This window comes from Aspergillus brunneoviolaceus (assembly GCF_003184695.1).
Source record: "Aspergillus brunneoviolaceus CBS 621.78 unplaced genomic scaffold BO95scaffold_3, whole genome shotgun sequence".
Taxonomy (NCBI): Eukaryota; Fungi; Ascomycota; class Eurotiomycetes; order Eurotiales; family Aspergillaceae; genus Aspergillus; species Aspergillus brunneoviolaceus.
In genome coordinates this window covers 452,663-480,375 of record NW_020290733.1, presented here as the reverse complement: position 1 = coordinate 480,375, position 27,713 = coordinate 452,663, and the positions used below count along the sequence as shown (strand labels likewise).

The 27,713-nt window shown below is 50.6% G+C and overlaps 13 protein-coding genes across 13 annotated transcripts; 8 read left to right on the top strand and 5 right to left on the bottom strand.

The window, feature by feature from the left end:
- Positions 1–114: 114 nt before the first annotated feature.
- Positions 115–1,728, bottom strand: BO95DRAFT_495272 (ketohexokinase; the record flags this gene model as incomplete). Its single annotated transcript, XM_025590816.1, has 6 exons — positions 115–646; positions 724–834; positions 893–954; positions 1,010–1,168; positions 1,223–1,619; positions 1,682–1,728. 6 exons carry the CDS (start codon positions 1,726–1,728, stop codon positions 475–477), a joined length of 948 nt encoding a protein of 315 aa, XP_025447405.1. The 3' UTR covers positions 115–474.
- Positions 1,729–2,325: 597 nt separating this feature from the next.
- Positions 2,326–2,873, bottom strand: BO95DRAFT_458786 (uncharacterized protein; the record flags this gene model as incomplete). Its single annotated transcript, XM_025588593.1, has 2 exons — positions 2,326–2,590; positions 2,665–2,873. The coding sequence occupies 2 exons, from the start codon at positions 2,871–2,873 to the stop codon at positions 2,326–2,328; spliced, it is 474 nt and encodes a 157-aa protein (XP_025447404.1).
- A 1,757-nt stretch (positions 2,874–4,630) lies between these two features.
- Positions 4,631–5,513, top strand: BO95DRAFT_427238 (uncharacterized protein; the record flags this gene model as incomplete). The annotated part of the gene is made up of 2 exons (XM_025584786.1): positions 4,631–4,723; positions 4,776–5,513. The coding sequence occupies 2 exons, from the start codon at positions 4,631–4,633 to the stop codon at positions 5,511–5,513; spliced, it is 831 nt and encodes a 276-aa protein (XP_025447403.1).
- A 717-nt stretch (positions 5,514–6,230) lies between these two features.
- Positions 6,231–6,836, top strand: BO95DRAFT_458784 (uncharacterized protein; the record flags this gene model as incomplete). The annotated part of the gene is made up of 1 exon (XM_025588592.1): positions 6,231–6,836. One exon carries the CDS (start codon positions 6,231–6,233, stop codon positions 6,834–6,836), a length of 606 nt encoding a protein of 201 aa, XP_025447402.1.
- A 349-nt stretch (positions 6,837–7,185) lies between these two features.
- Positions 7,186–8,682, top strand: BO95DRAFT_510417 (uncharacterized protein). Its single transcript, XM_025591348.1, has 3 exons — positions 7,186–7,718; positions 7,897–7,949; positions 8,101–8,682. Exons 1-3 carry the CDS (start codon positions 7,614–7,616, stop codon positions 8,516–8,518), a joined length of 576 nt encoding a protein of 191 aa, XP_025447401.1. The 5' UTR covers positions 7,186–7,613; the 3' UTR covers positions 8,519–8,682.
- Positions 8,683–9,130: 448 nt separating this feature from the next.
- On the bottom strand, positions 9,131–11,612 carry abp2 (putative ARS binding protein Abp2; the record flags this gene model as incomplete). The annotated part of the gene is made up of 2 exons (XM_025587932.1): positions 9,131–10,816; positions 10,890–11,612. 2 exons carry the CDS (start codon positions 11,610–11,612, stop codon positions 9,131–9,133), a joined length of 2,409 nt encoding a protein of 802 aa, XP_025447400.1.
- A 979-nt stretch (positions 11,613–12,591) lies between these two features.
- On the top strand, positions 12,592–15,599 carry BO95DRAFT_116146 (uncharacterized protein). Its single transcript, XM_025580416.1, has one exon. The coding sequence runs from the start codon at positions 12,992–12,994 to the stop codon at positions 15,134–15,136; it is 2,145 nt and encodes a 714-aa protein (XP_025447399.1). The 5' UTR covers positions 12,592–12,991; the 3' UTR covers positions 15,137–15,599.
- A 115-nt stretch (positions 15,600–15,714) lies between these two features.
- On the bottom strand, positions 15,715–16,111 carry BO95DRAFT_449201 (CVNH domain-containing protein; the record flags this gene model as incomplete). The annotated part of the gene is made up of 2 exons (XM_025587931.1): positions 15,715–15,902; positions 15,979–16,111. The coding sequence occupies 2 exons, from the start codon at positions 16,109–16,111 to the stop codon at positions 15,715–15,717; spliced, it is 321 nt and encodes a 106-aa protein (XP_025447398.1).
- A 2,544-nt stretch (positions 16,112–18,655) lies between these two features.
- Positions 18,656–19,954, top strand: BO95DRAFT_438137 (uncharacterized protein). Its single transcript, XM_025585441.1, has 3 exons — positions 18,656–19,065; positions 19,123–19,605; positions 19,674–19,954. Exons 1-3 carry the CDS (start codon positions 18,982–18,984, stop codon positions 19,869–19,871), a joined length of 765 nt encoding a protein of 254 aa, XP_025447397.1. The 5' UTR covers positions 18,656–18,981; the 3' UTR covers positions 19,872–19,954.
- A 749-nt stretch (positions 19,955–20,703) lies between these two features.
- On the top strand, positions 20,704–22,966 carry BO95DRAFT_470107 (class I SAM-dependent methyltransferase). The gene is made up of 10 exons (XM_025589490.1): positions 20,704–20,927; positions 21,018–21,055; positions 21,118–21,210; positions 21,274–21,315; positions 21,367–21,433; positions 21,503–21,543; positions 21,600–21,809; positions 21,879–22,215; positions 22,345–22,427; positions 22,493–22,966. Exons 1-10 carry the CDS (start codon positions 20,784–20,786, stop codon positions 22,530–22,532), a joined length of 1,095 nt encoding a protein of 364 aa, XP_025447396.1. The 5' UTR covers positions 20,704–20,783; the 3' UTR covers positions 22,533–22,966.
- Positions 22,967–23,298: 332 nt separating this feature from the next.
- On the top strand, positions 23,299–24,401 carry BO95DRAFT_438136 (uncharacterized protein). The gene is made up of 3 exons (XM_025585440.1): positions 23,299–23,524; positions 23,621–23,693; positions 23,782–24,401. The coding sequence occupies exons 1-3, from the start codon at positions 23,489–23,491 to the stop codon at positions 24,156–24,158; spliced, it is 486 nt and encodes a 161-aa protein (XP_025447395.1). The 5' UTR covers positions 23,299–23,488; the 3' UTR covers positions 24,159–24,401.
- A 56-nt stretch (positions 24,402–24,457) lies between these two features.
- On the bottom strand, positions 24,458–25,744 carry BO95DRAFT_478329 (uncharacterized protein). The gene is made up of 3 exons (XM_025590031.1): positions 25,462–25,744; positions 25,322–25,388; positions 24,458–25,224 (listed from the first exon to the last, which is right to left on the bottom strand). The coding sequence occupies exons 1-3, from the start codon at positions 25,489–25,491 to the stop codon at positions 24,590–24,592; spliced, it is 732 nt and encodes a 243-aa protein (XP_025447394.1). The 5' UTR covers positions 25,492–25,744; the 3' UTR covers positions 24,458–24,589.
- Positions 25,745–26,310: 566 nt separating this feature from the next.
- Positions 26,311–27,502, top strand: BO95DRAFT_116038 (uncharacterized protein). Its single transcript, XM_025580415.1, has 2 exons — positions 26,311–26,634; positions 26,698–27,502. Exons 1-2 carry the CDS (start codon positions 26,560–26,562, stop codon positions 27,460–27,462), a joined length of 840 nt encoding a protein of 279 aa, XP_025447393.1. The 5' UTR covers positions 26,311–26,559; the 3' UTR covers positions 27,463–27,502.
- The last annotated feature ends 211 nt before the right edge of the window (positions 27,503–27,713 follow it).

Genomic DNA, 27,713 nt, shown 5'->3' with positions numbered 1-27,713 from the left:
TACATCCACTCTCTCACCACTTTGTGGACCGCTCAAGCCTTATCTGGTTAGTCTATCTTGCGAAGCTATTCACATTCATATGCAGTGCTCTGAATTCTTTCATTGTATCATTCGGCTCCATAATCAATAAGCCGTATCTTGAGCTTGGTAATTCTCTTGTCACCCTTCACTCCTTCAATTTATGACTGCGATCATTACTCCCAATTGAATCGAGAAATAGCTAGCATCTTCTCAGTACAATCGAGGTCGATTTCAGGCTTGTTCTCTTGAACCTGAAAGCACAATAATCAAGCTTCAATGCCATCCATCGCCCTGTTTATCGGCAATCTCCGCCTCTCTCTGTAGTATTATTGTGTCTCCGCTCCATGTAATCCACACGCTTATAGCCAGGCCAAGACTGCTTCGAACATTTCCCTGTCGCCCTGCAGAACAATTGCGCCATGATGCAGATACCACGCTAGTCGGATATTCATCTCAACGTATAGAGTTCAGTGCACGATGAAGCCCTGAAAAGCCCTCTTGGGATACCTTCATTCCAGCAACTCGGTTTGCGAAGCTTAGCTTCTGCGACAAACTCCATTCATCACGCCGACAGAGAAGCGCGTACAGCATACCGGCATTGAAACTATCGCCAGCACCAATTGTACTAATCAGAGTCAGTGACCGACACGATACGCCTAGTCCAGTAGTCGTGGCGCATTCAGCCACTTGATTTCCACTTACTCCACGATACGAAAGTCTGGCGCGGTGTATGTGGGCTGATGAATCACATCTTTGGTCGCGGTACTCAGAGCTACTGCTCCATGTTCACCCCATGTGCAGCATAGAAGAGAGCTAGTGGTTGAAAGATCAGCAAATGAAGCATGGAAACGATGGTGGATCTTGGACATACGCCTTCTGTGTCAGAGACGATTGTTCTTGAACACATTGCTCAGCCGATTTATACCCATTTCCCTACGGCTGTCAGCCTCGATTCCGGCAGAGACATGAGAAGCAGGAATATGTGTACCTGAGCCCAGCTCTTCGAGTAGAAAACAACGTCGGCTTCCTCCGCGAGTTCCTGCAGCCCAGGCCGTCCTGGCTTCTCTACTTCGACGCTGATTCTGACCGAGGGGAAGTGTTGCCGCAGGTAGCGGATGCAAGACAGGGTGACGTCCGGAATCCGACCCTATAGATCATGTCATTAGTCTCAAGCAAGAAGCCCTCTAGATGGTTCGCAAACCTCGAAATGGAACCACGAAACCGTCGGGCTTAAAGTGTTGGCAATCGTGACAAATTCATCAACGGTCATCTCCGGAAGCTCGTTGTAGTTGACGATGGTCCGGCTCCCCGTCGCCTGGCTTTTAAAGATGTAACTCGAAGCAGGCTCTGTGAGCTCGTCCCGGTAGATGCAGTGATCCATGTTGACGTGCGGTTCGAATGCCGCTCGGATCTGCTGCGAAGCAGCCGATGACCTGGAGGGCAGGATTGCAACCAGGTTTAATGATAGTTGCGCGGTCGATGAGCCGTGAGCTACCAACTGCTGCAGAACCTCAAGCGTGTTGGGGCAGTTGCCCCCTCTTCGACGAGAGATATTGGAAGCACGAAGCTTTTCATCTTCTCCAGGGTAATGGGGAGTCCTGGTACATTGACGTCAGACATGATCAGGCCGTTGACCGGAAGAGAATCCAAAGCCACCCACGTTAGGATCGTGTCTAGATAGCATGCGCCTACCGCAACGAGCGACATCCTGTTGCTTGATTGTTTACTGCCGGGCATACAGAAGCTTAGATTACATTGGAAAAGCCTGATAAGTACTACACGAGCCTCGCCAGCGTTGAGAGGAGCAGCTTGACCTTGATTTGCCGTGGGATTAGTCATGACCCACTGTCGACATCATAGTACAGCTCTCCCTATTGAAAACCCCATTCTCCAAGCTCAAGGCACAAAAGGACAGTGCGAATTTGCGTTAAAATACAATACCAAGGTGTTCCTCCCATCGCAACATGATTCTAGCTTCCCAGAAAAGTCGCAGTCGTAGAAGATCATATTGACCTCAAATGAACAATTTCTGAAGCAGATTCGACAACAGAACCGTGGCCATAGTTAAAAACATGCGGAGTATGAAGACTCACAAGCATCGAATTGTAAGGCAATAGTGGCAATTTTGGACACGATCTGGATCAAATGGAAACAATGGGTTTGCTCGCGCTATTTGCAAGAGACCAATAGAAGGATGCTCCCACAAAACCAGAGAATGGCATCGATCGACTTAGATGCATGTTACGACTTCTCGGTCATATCGTCAGAAGCCGCGACTAGATATGCTTAGAGTAACGACTTACCTCAACAGACACGACCAAGTCCAGTCTCGGCTTGGTCAGCACGAGTCTGTTCTTCAGGAATCTCGGGCGCGATATCACCACCTTCGAACGTGCAATCATCCCATTCGTTGTTGTCATCGTGCATGGTGGTGTCAGCTTCGCCAGGCTGAACACCAGCGTCGACAGATCCATGCGGATTGGCAGAGGATGTGAGTAGTTCCTTGTCTGCCCTCGAACCGCGCTTCCAACCAGGGAACCTGTGGCTCATGCGAGTGCCATATCTCTGTCTTCATGACCGGTCAGACACAGGAAGAGCGAGACATAGCAGACATCTTCCAAGCAAGGAAGACAGGCAACTCACCTGGCGGCGTTCCAGCTTCCACCAATCCTGTCACCAACTTCCTTCCACTCTTCCTCACTGAGCTTGATCTTCTTGACATAAGCTATGGTTAACAGCAGGTCTAGCTCTGATGACTCGCTCCAGGCGAGTCTCTTTGCCTTATCCTTCGGCTTCAGGGTAGAGCGTGTCTTAGCATAAGCTCTCTTCGACTTATCACCGATTTTCGCCATCGTGGTAGTATGGGAAGAGTGATTGTGAGACTCAAAGCTAGATTAAACTTCTAAGAAGATGTGGGTTCGTGGGGTTAGGGGAGAGGGGGGAGGGTGAGGGGGGTGATATAATCTAAGAGAAACACGCACTACAAAGGGCCCCGGCCTAGTGCGGCAGCGCATACAGTAACCAGGGTCTACTGACCCTTGCGCATCGACAAGTGAATAAATCAGAATGTTATTTTCAGCGCAACCTAGCCTGACTCACCTCGTTTCATGTCGGCATGAACGATGTCATCGACATTTGCCGCCCTTTTTTCACAATGGAATAAAGCTGTGTAAAACGTGGTCGATGCTGCTCATCGGAAATCTACCCGAGCTTACTATGTAGGTAGTGGATGTAGCTGGATAACTTTACAGTTGAACTAGCTGGCTAGATGATCATGTTCTTATTCGACCCTTCCTTCAGCCGGACAAAGACTAATCTACTCATACGAGGAGATTGGGCGTTGTGATGGGGGTGGTAATGAGATGAAGACTACTTTGCTTTCAACAGCAAAACAGAAGGAAGCATGCTGAGAGCGATTATATCTAGGAATCTGTTTGATAGGACGCCATATCAGAGACTAGCTACGTGGACCCATGAGCATAGTTAGGTACGTTTGGAGAGTTTGACTTTGAGTTCGTCTCTAAGGCTGAAGTTCTGGACGAGAGCATTGTAAGGGAGAATATGAGTCTTTCTCCAGCTGATCCTGAAAGGCGACCTAATCCATGATTCTAAGAAAGCCTCTATCTGGCATACCAACAAGCACGATCTGCGGCCGTCGACATACTCGCTATTTCTCGAGAGTCAAAGCAATGTTTGAAAATTGACGACTAATGACTGGCTCTATTTACCGCTGCGTTGCTCAAGTTTGGAAGGTAAAGATTTACATAACAAGGAAATCTATATTCGCTGTGTAGCACCTACAGATACGATTAAAGGCAGCTACCTTTGACCAAACTAAGTCTGTTGGATAGAATCATCTATCGGTTGACCTACTGATGCGTTCGAATTTGGCCCTTTAGATGGACAGCTGAAAGGTAGCATTGACAGCTCGATTATTTTACAATTTAATTAAGTCTGGAACAGACAAGATCCTTCAAATGAGGCTATCTGGTATCCCTTTCAGCTCTTGAAAGCTCTGCTAGTCGATCTGAATTGTTGAACCAGCTATCGCAGTCTTTATCCTCTATCCGTCGGCCAAAGGTGTGTTCAGTCAGGGTATAACGAACCACGTGATCATCAGCTACCATTAGTGAAACAGTGAAACCCTACTCGCAGGCTGTAAGAAGGATATGGTGTAAAGACAAGGTCCTTGTACACACTTTCTTTGTAGTTTCTCTACTTAAATGTGGGTTGTTATGCTCCATGCATGTTTAAACAATCCGGCGAATGAGGCTGCTGTCACCTGCAGCATGCCACTAGCCGACATGCAGAAGCTCTCTACCAAATTTGCATCATTGTTGGGAGAACTGTAGAGGCTCCGCAAGCTTCCTTTCAGAATGGCCGGGATCTTTGTCAGTAATGCAGTATGATGGTGGCTGTGTGGCTAGATTATCTTAATGATCAATTCAAACCCAGGATCATGGATTATAAATTTCATCCTTCTACGTGCATCAAGGTGCAAGTTTCTCAGTCACTTCTCCAGATTTCTAGGAATCAACTACATACTTCGTGTCAAGATTGCCCTTCTACCACAGAAAGTCCCATCTCTTCTCTACTCCCAAGCCCAACCATGCAGAATCCAAAACGTGGCAAGGCCGTGCCGACTGACACTCCGGCGTCCAAATTCTTGTACGCCATCCTCAAACAGTTGGATCTTAGATCGGTTTGTACTTCAGTCCAGAAGGGAATACCCCATCTTAATGACAACTCGCTAGGTTGATTGGAACCTAGTTGCCTCTGATCTCGAAATCTCAAACGGCCACGCTGCACGGATGCGATACTCACGGTTCAGACAGCAGATGGAGGGCAACGTTCCATCAACCCGAGCTCCCCGTGCTAAGAAAGACAACACCAAGTCGAGCAAGGGTGGTTTGTCCAGCGAGAACGGCCAGAAGAGTCTTCCATCCCCTTCGCCCGAGCCAGCGGCGAACCAGGGATTTGCAGCTCCCTACGGCGAGCATATTTCCTCCTTGATGATGCCAACTCCTGGTCCTTCGCTCTCTCCTATGATGCCGCCCACTCATCCAGCTGCACGACTACCGTACCACCCTCCTCCCCTTCCTACACCCGAGGTGAAGCACGAGCCTCTGGAGGCTACTTTCGAACCTTGCCTGGAGTCTATGTTTAAGCCCGAGCCCTATGATGAGCATGTCCCATCGCTGGTGGATATCCCTCTGACTACATCTTTCCCAATGTCGACTATCCCACCAGCTGTTGCGCCGTATACTTCTATGTTTGCCAACTCAGGCAACCCGGTCATGTATCCATCTGCATCCGCTCCTCAGCCCGGGCTTCAAGCTGAGTTTCGACCTGCATTCCAGCCCGAGCCATTCTACCACGAGCCCTTCGGAGCTCAGCACCCGAACAATTTCTGGTGGCCTAAGATTCAGCCGGAGCAGGTGATAGTGGGAGAGGATATGGAGATCGAAGAAGAAATCAAGGGGAGCCGCTAGAGGATGGTGATGCTACAAATGAGTAGTGTAGGGTTGGTACTGGGAATTTGGTTTATCGCTGTCCCTATCGTGTTGTATGCTATCATGTTTGACTGCAACTGATGAAGCTCGTGGCCCAAGTCATCATCATGTTTGGTGCGCTTTTGCTCCTCTTCTAGTCGAATTACAATAGTAACACATATCACTGGCAATATGAATTTTGTTTACTCTCTGTAGCAACTGCATCCTTCTGGAACCACAAAACATAAGTGAGGTACTCTGTAATGGACGTGTTACGACAGTTGGTTTGCTGGATGTGATCAAGACCTACCTTGACTGAGACTGATCCTCTCTTCACATCTGACCTTGCTCTGAACTGTTTCCATTCTTTGCAATCCTCCCTCGACAACCACCTTATCAGTTCTAATATTTCCCATTATCCCCACAAGTCATCAGCACACGATTCTTATTCAAACCAATTCACTAGAGTAAGCCAATCTTCATCTTCAGGTCTTCCCAGCCAGCTATAAGGGCGAGGACCAGAACGATTCCCTCACTATTTGTCTTGCATACCCTCCCCAGCAACCGCCCTCCTTTGATTACACACATCCCCTCCTCAAAACAGTCCTTCTATTTGAATTTCCCCATCCACCATACAAGCTATCGTGTCAGACCCAATACTTCAGTCCAACTCACAACCTGACTTCTAGATCTCCAGTCTACTCCACCTCAATCATCATGCCTGGCGCCAAGCAGGCAAAGTCCGAGGATGAGATTCCTCAGCCTGATGCTCAGTTCATTGTCCAATGTGTCATGAACATGACATCTGACAGACAGGCGAGTTCTCTTCTTCCTTGCGTTCTCTCACTACGTATCGCTAAGCATTCCATACAGGTCGATTTGAGCAGAGTGGCCGCTGCCCTTGGCTATACCAATGTTGCCTCCACCGCGAACCGATTCCGCGCCCTGCGCAAGCGTTATGGGTTTGAGCTCGAAGCCACCCAGACAGGTGGAAGCCCCACCAAGATAGATAGCGCGTTGGCTGGAGGCCACGGACCCCTGGATGCTCAGAACGGGCAGGACGGCCTTGAAGTGACCACCCCGACCAAACGCAAGGCGCCTGCGAAGGGAAACCCCCGAAAGAAAACCAAGGCCAATGCTGATGGGGCCGCTGAGTCGAAGAACTCCGATGAAGCTCAGGCTGGGTCGGATGTCGATACCAAGCCGAACACAAAGGGTCGCAAGAAGGGCGCTGCTGCCCGTGCCAAGTCTGCTCCCAAGGTGGAGGTTGTGGTTGCGCCGGAGACCCAAGATGGGCTTGACCTTGGAAGCGATGTCGTTTAAGTGTTCCTTGAACGGTCTACGATACTGGTACGTTGCCTTGCAAGAAGGAACTGCTTGCTTTGGCGCTGATGAGTTTTCGACATATAGGCAGTCGTTGCTGGGGTCTTGGATCTTCCGTTCTTATCTTGTGTTGTTGACTCTTTCGAGGGATTTGCTCCAGCAACTTTGGGGATGGGCTTCGGTTTATGTGCAGTCTTTTGACTTCTATTTCTTGTCATTTATCCACACTGATGGCCTTTGGGGAGTCACGCTGATGCTCTTGGCCTCTGCAGACCAGACTCTTCATAGCAGATTGGAGGATTGATTGATATCTGGGACATGCAATACAAACAGTAGTCGACTGCCATTGCGCCTTCCTTGTTCTGCTCAATAGATTATTCCACTGATAGTCCAAAAGTGGTTTTCTAAAGCACTGAGCCCGGCCTCTTTTGTCCTTGCGTTAGAAATCAAGACCGTGTTCCACCAGTGAATAAATGTCAAGCTGATACTCCATTCACGGTTCCCCCAGTTTGTTTGGACTCGCTCTGTTCTCTTCACTCTTGCTGCAATCTCTCACTCACTTCCCAGGTATCTTACCTTGTTCTCCCCCCCCCGCTTCGCCTCTTCTCATCCTACCAATTTACACTCCTCTACCCTCAACACATTTCTCATCTCCACTCCACTTTCAAAACCTTCGCGCCTCAAGGCATCATCCACCCCTCTTCACCACGACCATACACCTCGAATATCACACACACACACAGAGAGAGATACCCACCAGAGCGATTTCAGCGAAAGATGGCCCCAAACACACCCTCAAAACCGAGAGCGCCTCGCCTCACCGCGGATGATCAAGTGCAGTTCCTCCTTAGCTGCATCCGCAACGCCACTGGCGGCGGCAAGGTAAGTCCTCTATCTCCTCCTCCTCCCACTTCTGGGCCCATTCATCTGGTACTTTTCGATACGAATCCTACACCGTCAACTCCCAGTCCCTACGTCCCATCCCAGCAACACAAATTCAGGGACCAAGTCCGATCCTCGGAATGCCTAATTAACAAACCACCACCTCGAACAACGATAGATTGATTTCGCCAATGTCGCCAAAGAATGCGACATTGTGACCAAAGGAGCCGCGTAAGTGATGCAGAGAGTCCTTCCCCCCCTTCTTCGCCGTCACCTCGCCCCCCTACTCTCCCCATAGGTCATCCCATCCCATTCGCGATCAATCACACGATACATCTTCCCAAAGGAGAGAGCTGAGCTGATAGACGAACGAATGAACCAGCGCAAAACGCTACGAGCGTCTCCTGAAAGCCAACAACATCGCTCCAGCGGGGGGCAGCAATCTTACCTCGAAGACCACCAACGATGAGGACGCTGATGAAGACGAAGCCGATGGACTTGAGGCCGCCGCGACAGGAGGAGCAGGCAAGGATCGCAAGCGCAAGAGCCCGACTGCTACTGCGGCTGCTATATCTGGTCGAAAGGGGAAGACGGGTGGCTTTCTGGCGAGGAAGAGGACAAAAGGCCAGCTCATGAAGGAGATGGCTGTGGCTAGAGCGCATAGGATGGTTGGGATGAGTGATGCTGGAGATGAGACTGTTAAGCATGAAGATGGGGAGGACAATAACGACGATGATCATGGTTTGACCATCAAGAAAGAGGATGCTGATGAGAAGATACTTATGGAAGACGAAAACTGAGAAGCGGAGACTGGGGCTGACAAAGAGATGCTGGGCTTGCACCAGGCTGGCTTCGGCCTGTCTGTGCTTTAGTTGAGGTTTTTCTTTTTCAATTTGAGGATGGATAATCTTTCGGGGGCGCTATCTTTGTCCTAATTGGACGTTTTACACGCGCGGCTTTCGAGATCATCAGCTCCTTCGGTGGGCGGTAAATGGCAAGCCTTGCTTTGGTCGACGTTTCTTTATGTGAAACCCGGGTAGATGGCAATATCTTGAAGAGCAATGGGATTTTTTCTGATGGTTTATCTACCGGGAAAATATCATGAATTCATAAAGTCGGTTGAAGCTGTTAAATCACAGCCTGCATTGGAAAGTAGAGAAGTCAAATTCTATAGTAAGTAGACGCATGTCAAGGTAAGTTTGCTCAAAGGGTATCAGTAAAACGAATGAACAGAACCCAAAAACAACAAAGAATCACTCCGGCTTCGTACCCGGAGTATACGCGGCAGATGTGTTATGTCCAAATAGCACAGAGCTGACAGGCAGTGGTTGCCTGTCGAGGTTGCATAAATGTTGTAGGGTATCACAGTTGAAATCTTGCTGGGGGCTAAAGATAATTAAGGATGCGCCGGCTTAGAGGTCTGCCATTACAGACTCTAAGATCTTGCGCTTATAATTAGAGAGAGACCGTTCCTTCTTCTGCATCTGCGCACGAAGCTTGAGGTACCTTTGCCTCCACGTGGCTTCGGAGACGTTTCCATCCGCGCCTTCCACGTCGAATTCAGCATCGGTGATGCTGTCCAGCTCCGCAACACTGTTGTCCAGCTCGTCCGTTGCCCGGAACGAGCTTTCGAACTTGTTACTGTCCGATTTGCCAATGTTAAGGTTTCCGTATGTCACTTTGGTCGAGAACCGTAGCCCGTGCTTGTACTCGTGAGTGATCGTATATACGTGATTTGAAGGGGTTCCATCAACGTTTGGTGCAGTGGAGGAAGCCGAAGGCATCATCTCGATGTGGACGGTCATCACACTTTCGGTGACTCCGGGATAGCCGAATTGGTGTCCGAGACCCAGGTGTAAAGCGGATATGAGGGCCGCTGAACCGCCTGGTATCTTCGCGTATGTGGATGTGAGGCTTGAGACAACAGATGATGCCAAACCCCGGCCCTCTTCCGCACTGAGAGGAGCGGACCGACCGACAACCCTACCACGCAGTAGCTCGCCTGCTAGAACACGTACAACGTCGTCCGCTGTAATCTCTGTTTGCTGCACAAGGTTGCGATTGGCATAAGATGAGGGATTGGTGACACCCACATTGCCAGCATAGTCGTAAAGTGGTGCCAGAGTCCCGTTGCGCTGGTTATTCTCGGTTTTCATCATGCCAGAGGCGCCATGGACTCCATTTACCGCCAAGGTGGGCGGTGTCGCGAGGCGCACTGGTCCTCCAGGATGCTGTGGAACCTGGAGCTGCAGCTTATTCGGTTTGAGACCTAAATTGAATGGTGTAGGTGATTGCTGGTATGGTGAGTCACTAAACCGGTTAGTGTGCTCTTGATCGAGAACAATGGCAGGAGATGATCGGATTGCGGAGTTCGGTTGATGGGTGGATTCGGAGCGGACAGGGTTCACTGGGAAGGATGAAAACGGGCCTGACACTGTTCCTCGATTGGGAGGTCGGCCCCGTGTCTTTCCATTGCTCCCATTGTTACTAGGCCAGGCAGATGATACAGCGGGGCCATGACGCCGTTTGGGGCGTGTCTTCTCGCCAGTGGATGGTGTCACTGCTGAGCGTGGCTCTGCAGGCTGAATGAAGATTTCCGATTGATGATTATTTCTGGGGATAATGGCAGAATGGGGATAGCCGTTGGGCGAAGCATCGCGTTCAATATGCTTCCATCGCAGATCTTGACTTTGCTGGGGAGCATGAGTCACAGATGGACCCTCAGTTGAAAATGTATGTGCATTTCCCATCCACGGATCAGTCGACTCTATCTCATCAGGAAATGCACTGAATGGAATAGCGCTGGTGGGAAATGTCGAGGTCTGCCCGGAAAAGGGGCCTGGATGAATCACGTTCATGGATGTGTCAAGTTGTGGTCGCTTGGCGGCCTTCTCCATCGCCTCAAGTTCGGCTCGTTTTCGCCCGCGTTTTGGCTTCCACTGAGGAACGAGCGCTCGCAAGGCAAGATCTTCTTCGAGTGGTACCCCATCCCGGCTCTCGCTTATAATACCGCTAGGCGGGAGCTGAGTATAATAAGGATGAGGGTGTCCTAGACAATATTCAAAGAAGGCATCGACATGCATCGCACGCATCCAGCGCTACCGGAAGTTAGCGCTCGAACTTTTTCTTGGTACAAAAAAAAGGCATCAAAAATATAATCAAGGAACGGACCTTAAGTCGCACTGCGTATTGCTGAACTTTCTGCGTGCTTTGTTTCTTTTCCATGCAGGGCGGCTCTACCCCCAGCTCGATAGCCAGCTGAATCCAGGTCTTTAACTCTTTGCAATCCAGCTTCTTGATCAGTTCGTAAAGCGCAAATATACTGAAGCTCTTTCCATCACTCCGTGGAGGGCATCTGAAGGTCTTTCGTAACTCCGAGGTGTCCATCGACAAAGGAACATTCGGATTACAATAGAATATAAACATAATGTATGCATCGTCGATGTTTGCGTCCGTGATGTCGCGAGACGGAAGAGACCGGGTCTCAGCCGATTCCATCTGTTCTCGAGTAGACCTCTGGCGCAAAGAGTCATAGTTGGGAGGAGACAATGAGGGTGCTTGGCGCACTGGCGCTGGTGCTGGCGCTGGCGCTGGTGCTGGAGTTGGTACCTGTGCCGGTGCTAGTACTGGGGGCACGCCAGGGCGTGGGGCGGTTGGCGATGCTTGTAAGCTGCGCGGGGTAGCTTTGCGGTGAAGAGGGGGCGATTTGGAGGTGGCAATCTGACTGCGAGCACTACCTATTGAAGATGCGCTATGTAAGCCAGGCTCCGGAGCAGGATACCTGGCGTACTGCTGGATAATCATCGGCGGAGGCCTTAATTCCGTCCGGTCTGGCTGGACCGGTTGAACTGGTTGGACCGGCTGGTTCATTACATTTGGAAACGAAGCTTCCATTTTGAAAGGGCGTTGGTAAACGGTCTAAACCGAATTACCGGTGATGGATTCCGGAAATCAATGAAAATGCGACGGAACTGACAAGACAAGATGGAATGCATAAGTATAGTAGGGAAGCGGGAAGGTCTCAGATCGAGGGCTGGAACGGGCCAAAATATAAAGTCAAGTCTTATTAGACGGCGGTTGTAAAAGCACGGGTATTTCGGGGGCCAGCCCAATAGTTGCAGTGCGCGATTGGAGGGATCGGATCCTCGTGATAGGTTCGCTCAAACCGGAGGAAGTACCTAGCAGGTACTAGGTAGGTAGTTTGCAGGTGGTGCAGTGGTATTGTTGATAACGTACGGTAGCTGTACGTATGTAGGTAGGTTAGGTATATACAAACTTAACAAGCAATGGATGGATGGAAATTAGCGACACGGTATTGGAGCAATCAATGCAGGTTCATCGCAACAGCGACCGAAAAGATCAAACAACATGGTTGTTCGCAAGCGCCCGACGAGAAAGAAGGAGAAGAGAGAAAGGGAAAGAGGGAAAAAGAGGAGAGAGGGTGGCTGGACGACGGCGGCGCTTTAAAGAAGGCCGATGATAGATTAGGAACTTGAGAGCTGACTGTTTCTATTTCGGGTCTCCCCTCGATCCCTCTCCAGGCTTAGCGTGGTGGCCTCAGGGCGGGGAACATTGATGCCTGGGCCAGTGGGCATGCCTGGGCCAGTGCAGTCAGTGTGCCTTTCACTGCCGCCATTCGCTTTCAATTGCATTCATTTGAAATGATTGAACATTCAATTGCCTGTCACGCAGTCACACCCTGTCACATGCACCCCTTAGCATTTTAGCCGCCGGTCGCCTGAGCAATCAGGCCACAAGAATCGACTAGTTAACACTAAGTTAACTTAGTACGTATTAGTCATTCCCTCACTCTGCCATCACTTCCCGGCACTACGCCTTTTCCGTCAATCGCTCACTCTGAGTCTGGCCGAAAGTCGTCATTGCTATTTGACTAGTAACTTACGGAGTAGTCAGTCTACCAATCCATGATACTCCAGGCTCCATCCAGTCTTATCGATAAACCCACCACCCCCTTCCGGTCCCGTTCAGGGAAGCCTCGATCCAAACTGGAACTGGAACTTTTGGAGCTGAGGCAGGCGACATCATCCACCTGCTTCGACCTTCAAGTTCGCCAGCTACCTGGTACTTTCCTCAACACTCACTCCCTTCTGCATTTCATTCTCTAACCCCTTGCGACTCATCTGGGATGACCAGCTTATCGATGTTCTCCGCTGATCTGGTGCTAGCCTCTCCAGTCTCAGTCTAGATGCGCCACTATCCACTCTACCTTACTTTCCTACATTACAGTGACAGCGTCATAGCCTCGCCCCAGAATGGCCCCCACGCTTCGCACCCCTCCTCGTCAGCGCCCTTCGAGACAATCTCGACCTGTCCGATCTAGTCGAACTCAGGTCCAGTCCTACCACGAAGACAGCAGTTCCGACGATCGGCTTGATGAGGATACCGAATCGGATCGTGAACGCGCTGAACGATTGTCGCTTTCTCTGCGCCCTCGAGACTCGAACCGGATGCCGGCCTCCTATCGCGAGGAAACCACCGACGATGAGCTTGACAATTTCAGCGACGAAGGCATGGATACCATGACTCGCAGTGCGGCACCCGCGCATGCACCTCTCACACTCGCCGAGGGAAGCAATCACGCCAGACCACCTAAGCCTACCCGCACACGAACCGTAAGAACAAGATCACAGACAACGAAGGCAAACCGGCCTCTCAAGAAGAGGCGGATGGAAATTGGGCGCCCCCTCAACAAGCGTCGAAAGCTCGAAGTAGAGGCTGCTCCATATGTTGGTTCGGGTGTTATACCGCCGTGGCAGACGCTTCCCTACCACATACTCCTCGATATATTTGTTCGTGCATCATACCCTCTGATTGACGAAAGGACTACCAGCAGAAAGAGCTCCGTGCAGTGGCTTGTCAAAGTCGCTCTACTATGCCGTTCTTTTCATGAGCCTGCCTTGGCCGCTCTCTACCATTGCCCTCCACTAATACCCGCTGCTAAGTCTCACGGTTTGCTACACTTGCTAGCCAAACCTCAAGATCAGCTTTCCACAAACTATATCAATAAAATAAGACAGCTGCATGTTGATGTGGAAGCCCTTCTGTTCTACAAGAGTGGGTCGACCCTGGGCTATTTTGAGCTGCCCAAGTTGCTGGAGAAGACTCCTCAAGTCAAAACGCTACGCCTCTACCACAGTCATGATTACGTTGTCGGCCTTCCCCCGTGGCTTATTCAGCGCTCAAAATGGACTTACCCGGACAGTCTTTTCGATGCAATCTCGTCAAGCCCTATCCGCCTTCGTAGTTGGGACTGGAACAGCCGTTTCATGGAGACTCAAAAGCTTCTCGAACTGATGTCACAGATGCACATTCAACCCGCATTTCATCTGATGCAGGACCTGAGAATCCTGCACGTCATGTGTGATGATCCATACAGCAAACAATTGCCCGAGAGCTCCACAGAAAAAGAGATACTTTTGGCCGCGGCCCTTGCTGACCTTCCCAATCTACGGCGCTTAGAGTTCATAGAATGCTCGATTGTCAATGATCACCTTTTGCCCAACCTTCCCTCAACCCTCACCTCTCTCACAATAAACAACTGTGATGAGATAACGACCACTAACTTTAGTTCATTTCTTTCGACGCATGGCCGCCATCTACGAGAGCTGAATCTAAGCCATAACCGTCATTTGAGTATGTCTTTCATTGTCAACTTGGCCGTATCATGTGAGCAACTGGAAGTCTTCAGGATGGATATATCCATGCATGATTGGTCTAGTTACCACGACGTTGAGCCTCATTTTCGGGAACTGCTCTCACAGTCTGAGATTCCGACCTGGCCATCAACACTTCGGGAGATCGAGCTCCTCCAGTTGCGAAACTGGGATGACAGAGCAGCAGAGGTCTTCTTCAGCTCGCTTCTCAATGCCGCTCCTAGCTTAGAGAATTTGAGGCGCTTGGTGATAAGCGCAATTCTGAAAATAGGGTGGCGAGATCGAGCAACTTTTCGTGAGAAATGGAAAGGCAAGCTACAAAGAGTTTTTCAGCGACGAAGTCCTCCGCCCAATCCCGACCTTCGCTCAATCCCCCGCACTTCGCTACTACTCAACGCCTCTGACTCTGCAGGAGCCAGAATCAATGAAGGCGCCAGCCATAATTCCGATACTCAACACAGCGGCACTATGACACCGAACAAACGGAAGAGTGCGCGCATTGCTCAAAAAAGGTACTCTGACGATGAAGCTATTATCACAGGGAAGAGGCGAAGATCTCGTGAAGACGACGATGAACCGCTGTTCACTCAAGGCTTGTGCGATGTCGTCATGATTCGAATAGACAATCAACGCCCGACAGAGACTCAGTTCAACGAAGAAGACTTCCTCGACGACGAATTGAGCGGAGACGAAGATTGGAATGGTAACGACATCGACATTGACGATGGCAGACATGCATGGTAGACGCACATCATGCTGAGCCTTTCCATATTTCTTACAAATTGCTCCGTGCTTTACTTCAGTTGATTCTTACGATGGTGCACCGACTCGTTTTACGTCTTATTCATTAATTCCGACTGCAACGCTCGCACTGGTCCACGGTGAAGTCATATTTGCATTGCTGCATGAGCTTTTATCTTAGAGGGTATATTATACATGGATGGCGGGTAGGAGTATTTCAGGGCGTCTGGCTTCATTATTTCGGAAAGTTTTCGGAACGGCAATCGTCGGGAACTGAGTTTGACCGGATATACTAATTGCGTTCCAATACTTGACTTGTTGCCTTAATTATCTTACATCTCGTCGGAAATTCAGCTGCCTACTGGTGGTACTCGCTCGAACATCACTGGTATAGATTCAGACTGGAATAATACAACATGGTCCACACGGTATCTCCAACTACCCAGTAGAGAAATGAGCAGCAATGCCAAATTTCTAGCCCAGCTAACCTCTTTGGCTTGGACTCATGCAGGTGTCCCATGCAGGTGCCCCGTGCGGGTATGATTCTCTCAGGCCAACTCCCTAGGCAAGCGTTCAATCGCCTACTGGTAAACCAACTTGCCGTTGTCGTTCTCGATGTGCTCGGACAGGTTGACGTCGGCGGGGGAGTACTCGCCCTCCGAGTTGGCAAGCTCGGCGCGCAGCACTGGGACCTCACCACCACCCTCAATGGAGAAGGTCACATTCCGGGCACTGCCGGAGAAGCCGTTTCCACCCCAGTCGAATCGGCCTGGTTAAATAGTCAAAGAAGTCAGAATATCATTCGCCGGATTTTGTGGAAGCCTGTCGTCATGGACAGGACATACCCTCGTTGTTTCCCAGGAACTCATCCAGATCCAGTGTGGATTCGTGCTCCTCGCCCTCCTCATCCCTGAGGACCGCAACCAAGATATGGTTGTCGTCAATGTGGACGTCCGAGGCGCTCAAGTGGAAGCTCATGGTGGCAATGAAGTATGGGGATTCTTTGATGAAAGGAGGAAGAGGAAGAAGCTGTCAGGCAGGGGTTTGGATTGTGAGGATGAGTGTGTTGATGGTTGAGGATAATGATAATGTGTAATGGCGGAGAGGGGGGAGGAGACCCTTCTTATACCTTTTTCTTGTTATAAGAATTGTGAAAGGGGCTGATCTACTTGCCCTCCCCTCCACCCCTCCATCATCCAAGACTGTTACTGCCATACTTGGCTTCTTGGTCTCATTAGTTAGCTTTGTCGCGCGATTGAGTGGACATCGGGCTACTTACTAGTCTAGAAGCCCTGTTGGATCTTCCGTGGGGGCCCCCTCCCTCTCGTCTCAGTGTGTGGTGGGTTGTAGGGATGTATGGATGGATGGATGTATGCGCATACACTACATGTATCAGAAGCTGCAATGCAACCATAAGCAAACTGTATTCAATCATCAAGCCACTTACGAAAAAGACAAACAAACAAAAACAAGCAGATGGAAAGCTATGTGTCTCTTTCTGGGATTGCATTGTTGTTTTTCTTCTATGCTTTTCTCTGCCTGGAGCGGGCCTTCTTCACCATATCATTAGATAGTATCATGTCTCAAGAAGCGAAATGGGTACTATTCATATGAGTATCGGCCACCTGTCATGAGCACTATTGTTTCACCGTAGAAAATCCTCACAACAACCACGGCCCCCCTCCCTCCTTTCCACTCGCGCACCTAGTCCCTCTTGGCGGCCAATTCAGCAGTAATGGACCCTGAAAGCTATCCCATCCTCTGGCCCCCCCCTCGGCGCCTGCGCGGGCTGAAGCAACGGGCCAGGTGAGACGTGACGTTATTGCTGCTCTCTGTCTGCCGGTTTCGGGGGGTATCGAGACGGGTTGATGGGGGGGGGGCATTTGCTGTTTAGGCAGAAGTCTTGGTATAGCGATTGAGAATCATTGTATGGCGGGACCCTGCCTGTCTGACTCCGTCGATAGTGGGGTTCCTTGATTCCGGAACAGCCACAATCCCCACAAGTGATTGCAATGATATTGGTTTGAAGGACTGTGCCAAGAATAAGTTAGTACTACTACTGAGTGCGATGGAGAGTCGTGATCTGGGAAAAGTGGCGTAAGGCTGCCCCCGTCGGGTGGCTGAGTTTCCGTTCCTCGTGAGAGGGAGGTGGTTGATTTGGTTTTGTTTGCTGTCAATAATGGTAAGAGGTAAGGTAGTTATCGTTATTTGCTTTCCCTTCCGTCGCCTTGCAGGGCTGAGTGCTTGGCATAGGAGAGGTTCGGGGGCCGCTGACGGGTGTCAACGGTTGGAGTGCCAGTCTCACAGGGGCGCGTAGTTGGTGGCTGGTGCTTCCATCTGAAGTCAGGTGAGTTGGCAAGTAAGGAGATGACCCGTAACGACGTTACAAGCGATGTGAGACCATGACGGTCAAGGTGGGGAGGGGAAAAGCGGGGAGTTTCCCTCTTTCCTCTCCCTCTTTTCCCCTCGCTGGATCTTCTCCTGACAGATTGACACTGACATGGCAAGGCGGTGAATGCCCCCCCCTCCCGGCCTCTTCTCCCCCTATGTCTTTGATTGTCTACTCCGTACACATTCTCGTGAACAATGGCCTCACTTTCTAGTGAGCTAAGAGCTTGCTCATTGCGGATTGCGCTTGCACCTCTAAGCCAGACTCGCATTGGGAGCTGTCCCAGTTTTCGACTTTCGGTTCATTGGCGAATATACCTTCCTCTCCCCATGGTCGCATACAGCGGCTGTCTTCCGACGAGCACTGTTTCACCAGGATGTCCATGTCAGATAGGGGCGAATATCCGTCATCGACTGGCCATCAACCATGAACAATAACTCATGACCTAGTCGTGTTACTTACTCTTGAAACAGCCCCGAGCACAAGACGTCGCCAGAGTCGAAGCGATTCGCTCCCCCTCCTGAGATCCTGGCTTATTGCTTGACAGAGACGCTGCGACTTGGTCCAGTGACATGAGTGACATGAAAAATGCCCGTACTCCGCAGAGTAGTGAACCTCATACACAATCTGGGCTCCACTCGAATCGGCTGATGTTCTAGGACGCCTCTTCCCGAATTCAGCCATATCCTGGTTTGGAGAAAAGCACCCAAAACATCGATGATAACGCTAGAGGTTACCGAAGTATTGGTGGAGAGACTTGTTCGCGAATACCGAGCGACAGGTGATCGAGGCCGTGCAAGCCGGGTATAGGTTATAATCCACGTGCTAGTCGCCCTAGACAGTCGCGCTGGAGAGGCTCAATGCAGGCTTCATTGGGAATGTCAACTGTATAGACTTGCTTCTTGTCCCTATACGACAATCTCAGATTACTCGCACTCACGGAGCTCTCCGCCTAATGTGTGACAGCTGGTCTTGAACCGCGTAGATATGAGCACGCCGGCATAGTGACTGGCAAGGGTCAACAGATCTAAACGCACGTAGTGTATCGTAGTGCTTACTCTTCCAGCAAGTAATCGACCACGCTAGGGTTGGCTGGACAAAGAAAACTTGTGCTATCGAATGGCTTACGGTCGGTGACAAGCTAGAGTGCTCTGTTGCCGCAGTCTAATCAAAGCTTACGATAAACGAGCCATCTAATGCATGGCTCTGAAATATATTTGCTCGCCCACTGCTTGCTTGACCGCTTGCGCCTCTTGTGATCACGGGTCACCGCACTACATCATGTTTGACGCGGTGACTTTCCAGGACCTGGAAGCATGTCCAGCTCTAAGTGATCAGTATTTCTGCTCAACCTTCAGCCTAATCACTGTTATTTATAACTGTGTATATAAGTACGGCTGCCCGTCGAGCTCGATCAAGCCAGCATGCTACCTACTACTGACTTCTTGTCGATCGCACCATGGTCACTACATCTGAGCCAGCTCGTCCTTGGGCCGACGGGCCCTGGCCCCTGATCGAGACCCCTTCAAAGACCCGGAATGTTGTGAGTTTCTTTCCTTTTCTTCCAGGCTACAAGTCTCGTGCTAATGAGCACCTGCAGTCAGAACATCCCGCCGTCTACATCGCGAACGAAATGGCCTTTGCCCACAACAGCATGTTGAGAGGTTTGAACAGCATCTACCTCCAGGCATCGTCCGTTCAAAAGCCCCAGGATGTCTCCGACTTTCTCTTCTTCGTTTACGCGTGGGCAGGCTGGGTATCGCATCATCACGTCCTCGAAGAGGAGAAGATGTTCCCGGGATTTGAAAGAGTCATCGGTGTTCCCAACTTCCTTGAAACCAACGTGGAGCAACATCACTCCTTCCAGCCTTTGTTGAAGAAGCTCTTGGAGTACAGCAGCAAGACACAGCCGGCACACTACCAGGCGTCTGTGGTCCGTCAACTGATTGAGGAGATGGCACCCAGTTTCCGCCAGCATCTGAGCGATGAAATCTCGAGTTTACTTTCTATGGAACCGTATGACGGGGACGCATTGTTGGAGATCTACAAGGAATGCGAGGCCGATGCAGGCAAGCAGGATAAGGTACTTACTATCCTTGTGCTTCTCGCCCCTTACTCATTCCACCGGGTTTCTGACACTCTCGATTGCAGCATGTGGTGCCTCCGATGGTGCTGGGGCTTCGCGACATCACTTTTGAAGGAGGCAATCAGTGGCCTGCCATGCCACCGCTGTCGGCATGGTTTGTTCACTACTTCTTTTCCGGCAAGCATTCTGGATCATGGCGTTTTCTGCCGTGCGATACCTGGGGTAACCCATGCGCATTCGCATTTTTGGAGGAGAACGCTTGATAAAAGTGTAGCGACTGAGCATGAAGCGCTGGTATATAGGTAGCTGATGATTGAAAGATGTGCCCAAGGCGCAAGTGAGGCATATTCCGTTTTGTGCTGTTCCCCCGCCGTCTGCGGTCAGCAAGACCGAAAAGGTCCATGGATCAACGTAGTCTAACTGCATAGTAGAAATGAGGCAATGTAGCACCTTATAGATCGAGCTGTGGGTGATAGGTATGATGCATTAGATCCCACGATTGGAATATGATCGGCCTGACTACCGGCGGAGAACTCAGGATTTGTTCTCCGCGCCGAATCAAAATGCAGCTCTGGCCGGCGAGCTAAGAAATGTAGCCGGGCAAAAGTACGGAGTACCGTGGACTTCAACTGTGTCTACTACCTGTACGGAATACTGCTTCGGAGAACCCACACCGGTCAAGGAAACGAACAGAAGACACGCCACACGAACAAACGCCTTGCATCCACGCCTACCCAATGATTGTCACTCCAGACCACTAGCTCTCAAGAGCATTGTCTGCTAGGAGCAAGTCGAGTCCATTCGTATCTGGTTCAACGCTTGTTTCCTGTCCAAATGATGGTGGGTTTCCCCACATGTCGCGCCGGGGACGCGCGGGATATCCACTTCTTGTTTATGGAATGGGGCCAATCGCATGTGCTTTATCGAGGCGATTTTTTTGTGGTCTTTAAAGGCTAGAGATATCAAGGTGCATTATCCCTACCGCCAATCCACTAAGGGATGGGGGGTTTTCTAACTTAAAATCACGGACCAAGCGCCACAGGGGAGGCGCCGACCCCGAGTTCACCAGGTGATCAGTGCTCGTCTCATTCAGAGCGTAGACTCTGGACGTGTCTATCGGTACATCAATCCTTCCTGCTCCATCACCACTACCACCACGTCTTTCAAGCTTCACCATGGCATGGCCTCTCTCCATGCACCAGATACCTCCCACCGCAGACTTGGTACAGGCTAGCACGCTTTCGTTCACCATTCCAAGTGCCATTCCCCAAACTGCCTTCCCAGGAGAAAGTCATGACGACGACGATATCTTGAATTCAGTGAGTGCTCAAGAGTGCTGGCACTTACAAGCCTAGCATCTCGTTCTTTTATGTGTTCGTCAGCCATTCGCTTATCTCAGCTCATAACAGGGGCTTGATGACGACTTTTCAGACTATGCGGAGGAGCTGTAAGTAGCTGTCTACTTGGATACGATGAGAGTTCACGACTGATGAGCGCACAATGCCATAGCGCGAGCGATACCACATCATTGAATTCCGAAATAACAACGTATCGCTATGAGAATGGACGACGATACCATGCATACAAGGACGGAGCTTATTGGTGAGCACAGCAGCCAATGTCTTCCTAATCACTAATTGTATGAACCTGACCTCATCTTGCTAGGGCCCCGAATGATGATCAACAGAATACACAGCTAGATATCGCGTGAGTAGTGGAGTCGGGAAATCGCTAACCCGCGTTGACACTATGCAACAGCCACCACATGTTTACATTATTGCTGGATGGCAGGTTACATTTAGCGCCCACCGGGAATAGCATTCAGGTATGTTGAGCTAGTTTCAAAGACATCATCCTTACCAGACGACCCGTATTGTGCTCACAATGTACCCAGAGAGCACTTGACATTGGCACCGGTACTGGTATTTGGGCCATGTACGTGTCGAGGCAGCCTGGGTGAGACGCGGCATTCTGACCAGTACTGTGATTAGTGATTTCGCGGATGAACACCCCTCTGCCGAAGTCATCGGTACGGATCTGTCGCCCATCCAGCCAAGCTTCATCCCCCCTAACTTGCAATTCGTGATTGATGATGCGTCGGAGGATTGGATCTATCCTGCGAACTACTTCGATCTGATTCATACCCGTACTTTGTACGGAGCAATTGCGGACTGGCCACAATTCTACCGCAAAGCCCTTAGGTAAAGCCTTTACGTTCTGTTATACTTTCTGCCACCATATCTGAGAGAGCTTGTTTAATATTGTCTCAGACATCTGCGTCCTGGAGGATGTTTCGATCAACTCGAGATGTCCATACAATTCCGATCAGACGACGAGACATTAACGGAGGACCATGTGTTATCAATCTGGTCGAAGACGTTCATCGAGGCCGGTGAGAAACTAGGGAAGACTTTCCGCATTGCCGAGCTAGCGGCTGGCTATATGCGAGATGCAGGCTTTCAGAATGTTGTTGAGCACCGGTACAAGTTGCCGGTGGGTCCGTGGAGCAGAGACAAAAAGCTGAAGAGTCTCGGGATATGGAATCTAGTTCATTGCGAGCATGGCATTGAGGGCTGGGCTATGGCGTTGCTTACGCGGGTAATGAAGGTACGTGACGAGATCTCGATACTCATCGATGTCTATCTCATCTCGAGTCCTCGAGATGAAGCTGGCGCTAGTCGCGTACTGGAAACCATATGGGACGATAGGCGCTGACGGCATCCCCATATATCTTAGTGGACCTTCGCGGAAGTGCAGGTTTTCTTGGCTCAAATGCGCAAAGGCCTGCGGGATCCAAATATTCATGCTTACTTTGAAGTGTAAGTCATGCGCGTTCCTTTCCGGTGGGCTAATGCTGACTTATCATCGCCCCGGCTTACTTTAGCGTCGCAGTTTATGGCCAGAAGCCTATACACACCGTTTAGCTCCGAGATCTGGTGGATGTGATATCTACCGTGCGTTTCAGAGCGGCACCATAATCGAAATTTCAACTTACCAGACATGTAGTAAAGGTTGAGGGGGTATCCCCAGAGTCCTGGAGCATAGATTGCAGTTTCGACTTTCTATGTTGAGGTAAAAGAGTGCACCTACTTAACCGCACGTACTTGGAGTAAATCACCATCATATACATCATCAAACTTTTCTGTGTCGTCTCTGAGGCCAATTCAGATGTGGTCTGATATCTGTACAGCTGCTGGACACACGAAAGGGAAAGTGCTGGGGACATTGGGGTACCGTCGAACTTTTAGTTCTAGAAAGATGAACGGTAGCATTGTCATAAGCACATACTACAAGAAGCGTCCGTTATTGATGAGGCTCTCTACTTAGAAGAGTCACTCTGGAACAACCGAAGACAGCTACTTGATTAGCCTCGATAGTCATCTGATTTGTCTTGCCTGTGCACTGCATACTTCATCCGGGAGGAGAAAATCTCGAGGGAACTAGAAGGAGAATAGCTGTTGCTATGCCTAAGAGTAAGAAGCAGGGTCTCTCTTCCTACATATTTACTTCATAACCAGGTGTAGTCATGGTCAGGCCAGCAAATCATTCTCGCGGCATGGAATTGACTAATCCAGTTTCTGTAGAGTATTACTATAAATGCACTGGTTGCTAGGCAGTAACACCTACTGGTACTCGGCCTATAAGTGAATAACACCCCGGCCTAGAATGTTTTACACTTTGTTTCCAGTTTTTATTTTCTCTATCGGCTCTTGTGTATTTATCTCTTCGTCTACTTGTCTCCTCAAAATATTTTCTCTCTACCTTTTACCCCAACCACACATATCCCATCTTCAACTTATCTAGAACTATTACATCGACATCAAATCACTCTAAGCCACACTATAGTCTATCAAAACAAAACCCAAACTCCATCGCAAAGATGCCTATGACATGGAACGAGGCGGCAGATGCTAAGGTACGTGCCTGTCTTCTCTCTCTCTCTCTCTCTCTCTCTCTCTCTCTTTTGGTCTTTACTGCTCGCAGCCACACAGCTAACCGATCAACGTCAAAGCTACTTACAGCCATCTTGCAGACCATCAACACGAAGCTCGACTATCCCCGTATCGCCCAGCTCATGGGTCCCGGTATGTCCTCTCTATCCTCCAAAACCTCAGAGCCCTCCAGGCGAAGAAAGCCCGCAAGCCAAACTAAACCTTGTGACCCTGAAACTAGAATGTACTATCTACGCTATCCAGCACCGCCTCCGAAGCCTGAGGGAGCGCGCCAGGTCCGGACCCACCGCCGCAGACGGCCCTCCCGCCCTTCCCTCGACCCCTACCAGGGATTCCACCGGCGGCGTTGATCCTGCCTCCGCTCACGGCACCCCCGCCTCTGGGCCGAGGAAGCGAGGAAGACCTCCCAAGGTGAAGGTGGAAGCCGATGGTAGCGCTGAGGCGGCGCCGATGACTCCGAAGAAGAGAGGCCGCGCTAAGAAGGTCAAAGCTGAAGAGATGGAAGAGGAGGCTCCGCATGCAACGATCGACACGAATGATGGATCCCAGCCCGTGTACCAGAGTATCGAGGATGCTTACATGCAGGAGGCGATCTGATTCGCTTTCCTAGATCTCGGGTCTGATCTTTTTGTGATGTACTTAATCTGGCTCTGGAGCTGCAACTTTATTGTGGGGATGGCGAAGCTGGGTTGTGCTTCGGAATGTCGAAGATATGAGATGGGTTTTATTGCAGTTCTAGGTTGGGGGGTTCTAGTTCTACGGGGGATAGGCACTGGTGGGATCTTGATGATCAAGCTGTAATTGCAGTTCTTGTAACTATCTCATTCTTGTGAAAGTGGCATCATTGCTAGAACAAGCAGTACTAAGTCTCATTGCGTAAGAACTTTCGATAAAACGCCCTCTTAAGTACATACAGACAAATTATTGTGAACAGTCTGGTCTTAACTCGAGATGGAGAAAAAAAAGAAAAAGAAAAACCAAAACGCAACCTGCCGCTCCCAGTCACCATCTCAATAAATTTCCGCCCTCTAGATATAGTTCATCATCGCACCGCGAGGCGCAGCAACCATCTCATTCTCCGGGCAGTACTCCGAGGCCGAGCTCTCAACATCCACCTCCTGCTCGTCTCTGCCAAAGTGGTGGTGCGTCGTCCAGTTGACCATCCCCGGCGCCGGAGCAGCCGGCTTACGCACTCTCTTGGACGGGGTATCTTGCTCGACGTGGGCAGCAGCCGCGACTCCATGCGTCTGATACAGGGTATGCCCCGCGAACAGCTGGTTCGCCGCACCCATCCCAGTATGAGCGAGAGGGGTCTTCTTCGTTGGGGTGGTGTCCCTCATGTGGGTGTCGATGCCAAAGGGGTTCAGAGCTTCTATCTTGATAGGAGAGGGCGCGGCTCCCGCCTCGCTCTTGATGAGGGAGTCCGCGGGCATGGACTCTGCCTTGATAGCAGTTTCTCGCTTCCGCTTGGTGGAGCTGGGCGTAGCGGGTGCGCTGTTCTTGCGGGGCTTGCGAGGGGTGGCGGTTGGGGTGATGGGGTTGTTGTCGTCCTGATTGCTTCCTTTGCTGGTGCTGCTGGCGGTTGTGCCTGCCAGATTACGGATTCTGACGAGCCTCTCGCTGATGGCTCGAGGTGTAGGGGGGAGTTCTCCTGCGGCAACGGCTGGGTATGAAGGGGAAAGTTCGTGGTTAGCAGAGTAGGTTTTTCAGGGAGACTGAGGACGAGTAGAGACAAGCTGGGAAAGGGAGGGGGGGCTTACGCCATGCTTCCGCTACCTTCCTATAGTTCACGGACAGGTTGTGCGTCTCGACGATCTTCAGCAGAAGCTATGTCGATGTTAGCTGCTTGAGGGAAATAGGAATCGGGAATGGAGAGAGACAAAGACTAAAGAGGACATACAAGTTGATCAGCTTCAGGAGTCCAGCGCATTTTTGCGTATGTAGGCAAGGTAGGGTGGAAAGAGGACTGCTGTAAGTACTATCTGATGAGGTATAAGTTTTACCAATCAAGGACTTCAGGTGACTGGATGATAGATTTGAATCTGAAAGAGTAAGAGACAAGGTAGAGAAGAAGAGATTTGAGGAGTTGTTAAGTTGAACAGAAAAGGATAAGAGTATATAGTAAGGATTTTAGAACCAGAAGAAAATCTCTAGTCTATTAACTTTAGAGATATCTACCTCCAGGCTCAAGTGAATGATCCCAGCCTCGCAGGTAACAGTGACCAGAACCTGTCTTAGTGGGTAAGCAGCTCAGGTAACACTTACAACTCTCAGCCTGCCCTCGACAACTTCCCACCCCCCACTGTTTGCATCACAGTCTGCAGTGTTCTCTCACTCTCGATTTCCTCGATAACTTAACAGGATTCGAGGACGTGTTACTGCTTGAAGTTTGTTCTTGTGCTGCAGGAATCCACTTGCTTGCAGCCGCTGTTTGAGCCTTTCCTCCGACCGGGATTCCTGCATCTTGACTGATCACTTTGTATACATCCGATTTGTGACAAAGGTACAGCACGCTACGCCATTGCCCCCGTTCCAGACCCTGTGTGCTTATCATTCTCCTTTCTCAGCCAGCTTCATTCTACACGTCGAATTGTGAAAGTCTTACGCTGCGACACAGCATCGTACAATCCCTGCCTCGTCCGCCTGTCCCCGACAAACAGAAAGCGCCAGTGGACAAGGATCTCTACCTATCTCATCCACTCAATCACAGTACAATTTCGAGGGACTTTTGACAGCCCCGTTTCGGTTGCTGGAGGAATCTGTTAGCGCCCTTGTGATCTGACTGGAGGGCATCCGGATTCTTGGTCCTGCACTGTGAATAAATACAGGATTGGGGCTCTCTCATTTCGGCGGTCAGACACTTCATCTGCTGTTGCACATTTCTTCCTCTGTTCTTTGGTCTTGTTTGATCTGGCAACCCAGTGCGTTTGCATCCCAAGCTTCCTTGGACTCGAATCACAAGCATTCTCTGTTAGAGCTCTTACTTCCTTGTGACAAGATGGTCAACTGGAAGGCTCCGGAGTCGACCGATCGGCTCCTCGCATCGTTGATTGTGGCCCACCCCGGCCTGAAGGTATAGTGCCCCGCCTCCACCATCAGCAACCCCAAGGGCTCGATCTGACTGAAACAACTACAGCTGGATTATAAGGCTATGGCAACAGCTTTCGGGCAGGGCGCAAGCTACGACTCCATCGAAGGCCGCTTCCGGAAATGGCGTAAAATGGCCGACGAGCTTCGCGGCGAGCTGGATTCGCGAGGCATCAATTTCACCGAGCTGCGGGCTCGCAACAGCTCGTCTGGCATCTTGACCCCGCGGACCCCTCGAGGACCCCGCAACGGCGTGACCAAGGCCAGCCAGCCCGCTCCATCATCGTCCCGCGCTCGCAGAGACAGCCGTACTATCTCGCAGAAGACGCCGACCAGGCCCGCGAAGGGCGGTAGCAGTACCCGTACCCCTACCATCCATGGCGGCTCGCTCGTGCAGGCGATCTTTGTAGAAGATAACACCGAGGAAGAGGACAAGAAGGGTCTGACGTTCAAGCGCGAGAGTAGCGAAGCAGTGCACTACGGGCTCATCACCCCAGTCAAGGAGCCCAACGACCTCATGATCGTGGACTCTCCTGCCACCGGTGGTCCTGGTGTCTCTGCGCTCAGTTCCACTAGACATGGCAACGCCCGGTCGGAGAAGAGCGCGCAGAAGGCCCTTGTGCCTGCCCTGCCGACCATCTCTGGCTTCGAGCACGGCGGCCATGCGTCGTCATCCAGTGTCGGTCTTCATCACTCCTCCGGTTTCCATCCCATGGATGACATTCAGCAGCGGTTACACGGTCATGTTTTTGCGTTCGATCATCTGTTGGACTCGGTCCCGTCTGGGTCGTATCTTGGTGGTGATGTCGTTTAGGATCTTACGTTTTCGTGTTCTTACGCTTCGATGTTCCAACCTTTAGGAGGGATTGTCTCCGGCTCTCCCTGTTTACCCCCTACACGTTTTGTATTTCTATTCTGGAAATGTTGTTCAAACTATCAGCCATCCCACCCCGTACAGTAATCAAGAAAGTGACGAGAGAAAGACTTTCGTGTGTGGCTGAGCCGGCGTCAGTCTTTACAGCTGGCAATGGGCGGCGAGCGGGGGACAGTTGATAGATCATATGG